The sequence below is a fragment of the Panthera uncia genome, chromosome F2 (genome assembly GCF_023721935.1).
Source record: "Panthera uncia isolate 11264 chromosome F2, Puncia_PCG_1.0, whole genome shotgun sequence".
Lineage (NCBI taxonomy): Eukaryota > Metazoa > Chordata > Mammalia > Carnivora > Felidae > Panthera > Panthera uncia.
The window spans coordinates 1892156-1898155 of record NC_064812.1 but is presented as its reverse complement, the minus strand read 5'-3'; the positions used below and the strand labels follow the sequence as shown (position 1 = coordinate 1898155).

The following is a 6000-nucleotide window of genomic DNA, read 5'->3' as shown; positions in this document are numbered from 1 at the left end:
ACCCATCCATTTACCCATGCCGCTGTCCATCTGTCTGTCCGTCCATCCATCCATCCATCCATCCATCCATCCATCCTCCATCCACCTAGCCATTTACCTATGGCTATTCACCCATCCGTCCATCCATGCCTCCATTCATCTACCCATCCATCCAGGAACCCATCCATCAACCTCTGAGTGCACTCCTCCAGCAAGGAGATGTTCCAGGAGGGTGGGAGGGTGTACATGAAGCAAAGCTTTCCCAGTGCAGCAGGAAAAGCCCTGGACGTGAAATCCTACAGCCTAGGCTCCAAAATCAGCTTTTCCCCTTGAGACCCATGTGGCTTTGGGAAACCCTTTTGCTCTGGACCTTCAGTCCTCAATCTGCACCTGAAAGGTCTGGCTAAGGACTAATCCTCCCTCCTGTCTGGGTGTGGAGGTTACGTTGGTCAATGCCCCAGGGAAAACCTGAACCTGAAACGTGGGGCTATGTCATGCCCTGTCTTGGTGGACACTTCCACCCCTCCATCCAGTGGAGGTGAGAGGAAGGACATTCCTGCGTGGCAGCAGCTTTGGGCCGCACCTGTCAGTCTGAGCCCCACTCACCTCACCTAGGGCACAGGGGCTCCTGAACTGCCACGGAAATGGGGTGGGGACGGCATCACCCCAGAGGACAGGGTCCGATGAGCAACATGGGGCTGGGGTAGGGGTCTGAGCCTGATGAGGTGTCCATGGACACAGGTGGCCCCCCATGCCACCTCCACTGCCTCCTGCTGCTCCTCCTGCTCCGCTGTCACACCTTCTTTCTGGGGTCCTGGCATCTGCAGGTCCTGCTCGGATGGCCCCAGGGCATTCGTGGAGGGAGCCACCCTGCTGGCCTGTTGCTTCCCTCTCAAGACGAGGCTTTCTGTTGGTGAGGGCTTCGGGCAGGCACTGCCACTCGGAAGAGTTTCCATCAGAGAGAGGCCGGGCCCTGAGCTTCTGGCAAGTCTGTGTCGCTTCATTCGCAACCTGAACCTTCCGCTCCGGGAGGCCCCGGAAGGACCAAGCCTGGTGGAGAGGCCCCAGGTGACGGCCTGGCTGCCCTCGGTGTACCACAAGGTGGCAGGGGCCGTGGGCCGGGCGGGGAGCACCGAGCTGCTGTTCTCTTGCCTCTGCTCCCATCTTGCAGATGAGACCTTGCCACGGCCCCTGTCTTCTCCTGGTGTGGCACTGACCAGCTCCCACGTGTGACCCACCCATAGGCACCCTGACTTCAAGTCTGACGGCCATTGACGGAGAAAAGAGGAAGCCGACACGGCTTTGACTTCCCGGAGACCCAGGGAACGAGAGCCCAGGGAACCATCCGCCCACCTCTCCCGAGAGCCCTCTGCCCCGCTCCTGCCCGCCACGGCCCCCACACAGGGGTCACGTCCAGCCTGTGTGTGGCATTCTGAGCTTGCCCGGGCAGCTCCTCCTTTGGCCTCCGAGCACAGCGTCCTTTCCACAGAGACGACCCCACTTGGCCTTCAGGATGGAGCGTGTACTCTCCCAGGAAGCCGGTCCTGCTCCGCTAGCCCGGGGTCCCCCTGTCGCCAGGCTGGACCATCCGCGCCGCCCCACCCCCCCCTTAGGATGTCCACTGGTGGAGAGGCGGGCTCCATGGGGTCCATCTGCATGTCAGAGCCCAGCGTGGAGCAGAGAGCAGTGTGTAAGCGATGAGTGAATGGGCGCTGGCTCCCCAGCCCTCCCTCCCGGCCGGACCAAGGCCCAAGCCCGCCTGGCCTGATCAGGTGCTCACATGGTCGCCGCGGGTCAGCACAGAGGCCCAGTGGTCCGTCCCCAGGGCCGCTCTAAGCCCCGTCTCAAGCGAACAAAGGTCTGATATTTGCTCTCTCTCCCTCTGAGCCACCCAACTGGTCCCAAGCCAAGCTCCACTGGCTCCAAGAAGGGAGGGTCCCTCCCAGCTTCCAGTCTGGGGCCAGGCCAAAGGCAGACCCGAAACACACAGGCACCTAGACTGCAGGTGCAGGAACAGGAGGGTCGGAGGAGCCCTCTCCACGGCCGGTTCCCTCTGGGAAGGAGGCAGACACTGCCCGACACACGTCGCCCTTCTGGGGAAAAGAGACCACAGAGCTTTCCATAGGGCACCTCGGTGAGTGGTCCTGGGAAACCATGGGTGTGCACCCACACAGTGAGACCTCCCGGGCGGGCGCCGCTCGCACTCTTGACCAATTCCCTCCCTGCAGCTTCCACAGAGCTAGCCGGCAAAGGCCCTGGCCGCCTGCCTTCGCGGGGGTGCAGACGGCGGGCGACCGTGCACAGCGTCCTGGGTGCAGACCCCGCCGGCCTGCCTCTCCCCTCCTGGACACCGGTCCACCTCGGCTCGGAAAAGACCCTGTGGGCGTGCCCCTCCCACGCACAGGGCAGGGCCTGGGCCTCCCAGGGAGACAGGGGACGGAGGGGGCCACGGGCCAGCCGGGCCGTCCCCTCAAACTGACTTACTTGGTGCCGGCTGGCTCCGGCCAGGAGCTCGCTGGCCGCCTCTGTGTGCGAGGACGCAGCCTCAAGGCTGGCTTCAATACTATCTGCAAATCAAGACAACGGAAGCAATTACAGAGTGGCGACCCCGAGGGTGTGACGAGGGCGAGCCCAGGGAGCCCAGGCCCAGGGGCTTGGAGCGGGGCCTGCCCTCCCGTGGCCACTAAGGCCCCGTCCTGGCCTCACCAGAGGCCAGGTGAGGAGTCCAGACTCCAGAGAAGCGGAGGCTGCAAGGCGCTGGGCCACCTGGCTGGGGCAGGCGCTGGCCGCCAGAGCCGTCAGAAGGTGCCCTCGGGGCAGGGGCCACCCACTCGGGAAAGGTGGGGGCCAGCCTGGAAAGAGGCCCGGCCCAGCTACTTTTCTGCGCCCTCGGGCCGTCCTCCAACTCCTGACCATGGCCCCTGCTTCTGAGAAGGGGCCAGAGCCGCCGTGAGGACGACCGTGACCGGGTCCGTGAACGCAGGTGCAGGGGGCCGGGCAGCGGCACGCGCTGGCCTCTGGCCACTTCAGCGCGGGGCTCCGGGCACGGGCCTGGTGGGGGTGTCCACACAGCCCCTGACACCTCACACCGGCAGCAACACCTAAGCCACCGTCCCGAGGCCCAGAGCGGCCCCAGGAAACCAGAAAATTCCACTCAGCAACGCTGGCGGGAAAGAGGCGGCATCATGAGAACGTGTGCCGAGTTCATAACCAGACCCATTCGGAACACGCAGCCAGGCCGCGGGGCCGTGCGGAGCAATGGTGAGCTGAGACGAGGACGTTCGCCCACGGTGGGAACTGGCTTGGAGTCCCGGTGAGGGATGCGGCTACACCGTTTCCTCTCCTACCACCAGGGATCCTGGTGGCGCCGGACAGAGGGAGCGTGTGACCATAGCAAGAGGCGCTCTCTCCCCAGACCGGCTGCTCTCACTGCTGGCCACTGCAAACGCCCGGAGTCCCCTCTTCAAGGAAAAGGAGACAGGCCTCCGAACGCCTGAACTTTGCTTAGGACTTCGGAGGCAGAAACAGGTCAGTTCGAGTGGCACCCCTCCCCCGGGGCACCCCGGGCACCACCTGAGCCGAGCGACGCGGGAGGCCCGAGGCCGGGGACAGAGAAGGTGCAGACGGACACAAGTGCCTCTGGGGCACCGCGCCCTCTGTCCAGTGGGTCGCTCTGCGGGAGTGTCTTCCCCGGGGCTCCTTCCCCTCGGACTAAGCACAGCCCCTCCACGCGGAGCCCCACTGGAAGGAGAGGAAGGAGAGCTTGGCCCCTCCTTGCGCCGGGTCACCCCTGCTTCTCCCGCAAGTGCGGCGCCCACCCCCCAGCGTCCATCCAGGCCCCCGCCCCTGCCACGGCCCAGCTCCTATGCCAAGAAGCCACCTTGCACCCCCAGGCCATGGGCGGCAGCAGCCCCACCTGGCTCCCGCTGAGGAAAGAGGCGGGTGCACGGGGCAGGAACAGCTGCCACCATGCGCAGGAAGACAGCAGGGCCACGGCCGTGCCGGGCGCTGGGGGCCGCACTCCTAGCTGGTGTCTCCCGTGCCCGGCAACCACACGGAGCCTGGGCTGCCCCAGGACCCTGCGCTCAAGCTCCGACAAAGCCCAGGTCTGGTCTGCACCCAGCAAGGTCCTGGGGACACCGAGAGCCCAACTCTGATGGTAAAATACTGCCCGGATTCACAAGTGGTCCCCACAGCTGAAGCCCAGCTGAGACCAGGAACGGGCGCACTCAGCACTCAGCCAGCAAAGCCCTCCCCAGATCACAGTTCTGCCCCTGGCCACCCGCTCACAGCCAGCTCCCTCGTCCTGAGCCCCAGGGGCAGCCAGGCAGGCATGGGGCACCCCGGTGCTCCGCTGGCCGTGAAGCACACGGCCTCTGCCTCACCTTGGAGATCCCAGGTGGGTCAAGGGCAAACTGCAGGAGCCCTGAGCTGACCCCCAGGCTCCCTGCAGGGCTGCTCAGTGGGAGCTACCTTGCAGGGCTCTGCTGCGGAGAGCTACAGGGCATCTGGGCACCGGGCCAGGCCTCCAGGGCCCAAACAGACCCCCCATTAGCACTGCTCCCCCAAACATTGACAGAAATCAGGGGGATGCACCCCAAGGTGCAGCAGATAGCACCCTGTGGAGGCCCCACAACACTGTCAGCTGGCTGTCCTCACCCCCGTGGCCTTGACGGGGCCCCTGCAAGCCTGACCCTGCCCCAGCCCCTGGACCAATGCTGACCCAGATAGAGGAACTGGTGGGACCTTCAGCACCAGTCTTTGCACAACCCCCACCCCCCGCCCCGATCAGGCTTTGCAGCCACCTCCCTGCCCCATAGCTCAGCCCTGCCAGGGAGGCTGGCCCCATGCATTCCCATTCGGTGACAATCAGCACTGTCCCAGGAGGGACACTCCCAGGAGGAGCCCCAAGTGCTAAGAGACCAGTCGGCTGTCCCCATGGGGCTGCAGGGTCTAGGGAAGGGGGCGCCTGGCTCAGCAGGGCAGACAGAGTTGTCTGGGCTGGACTGGGCCCCATCATCAGCCAGCACAGGGCACCTTCAGGAGCAACACAGCCACCAAGTTCCTGCCCTGCTCCAGGGCTGGGGACTCGGGGGGTGGGTCCGGGCACACCAGTGCCACCTCTGCCAGCACCCCCTCCAGTGGGCACACCCTGGACCCCAAAACCGGGTCTTGCTCTGCCTGTAAGGAGACTGGGGCGCCCCCCAGGATGACAGGCTGGCCGCGATCAAGGCCAGCCCCCAGGGACGGCAGCAGGTCCACACACGTCCCCCAGCGGGTCCACCAGCAGCTCCGAAGCGGCCATCCGTCATCAGGGGCTCGTGGCCCTGTCTCTGCAGGGCCGAGTCCCGCGGTCCACTCCGCGGCCTTCACGAGGGAGCCGTCCTGCTCCAGGCTTCATCCCCACCAGGCTTCCACCAGTGGCCCGAGAAGCGCAGGGTTCATCTTGGCCGTGAGGAGGGGCGCGGCCCCCGAGCAGACTGACCAGGACGTGCAGAGGTGTCTTGAGGAGGAGGAACAGCAGGAGGGAGCACTGAAGGAGGCGGCACAGGAGTCCGAGGCGGCACCACTCTGGAGGCCAGAGGAGGCTGGGTGCGGCAGAAGAGCCCATCGAGCACCCTACGCTTGCCTCACCAGGCACAGAAACTTCCAGCAAAGGGGGCAGAGTGGGGCGTCAGTGTGCCTTGGGAAGCTGAGAGCCACCAGAGACCGGCCTGGCCTGGTCTGGGGCCTGAGGGGCCCTGGGGAGAAGAGCCCCCACAATGAGAGCACAGGAAGGGGTCAGAGGTCAGGGGCGGTCTCCCCCGCCCCACACCAGGAGAGTGGCACTGAGTGGGGACAGGGAGAGGAGCGCGGCCCCTGGTCGTCTGCTCCCTGAGCCTCCAGAGGCACCTGGCTGTGCTGGGTCACGGTGGGGGCACCCCCAGAAGGGTCCCAGCTTGGGGCCAGGATGAGCCTGACTTTGAGCCCCAGCTCCTTTGCTCCCCACGTGGGCCGGCCCCTCCCCGACCCGAGGCTCAG

The 6000-nt window shown here is 65.6% G+C and overlaps 1 protein-coding gene across 2 annotated transcripts in view; it reads right to left on the bottom strand.

Annotated features, from left to right (window-relative positions):
- The window catches only part of TSNARE1 (t-SNARE domain containing 1), a 150921-nt gene that overhangs the window by 51594 nt on the left and 93327 nt on the right, over nucleotides 1–6000 (bottom strand). The window contains exon 13 of one of the 2 annotated variants that reach the window (XM_049632857.1): nucleotides 2464–2546. The exons of the other annotated variant lie outside the window; for it this stretch is intronic. Coding sequence (XP_049488814.1) covers nucleotides 2464–2546 — 83 coding nt within the window. The remainder of the gene's footprint in view (nucleotides 1–2463; nucleotides 2547–6000) is intronic. 2 annotated transcript variants of the gene reach the window in all.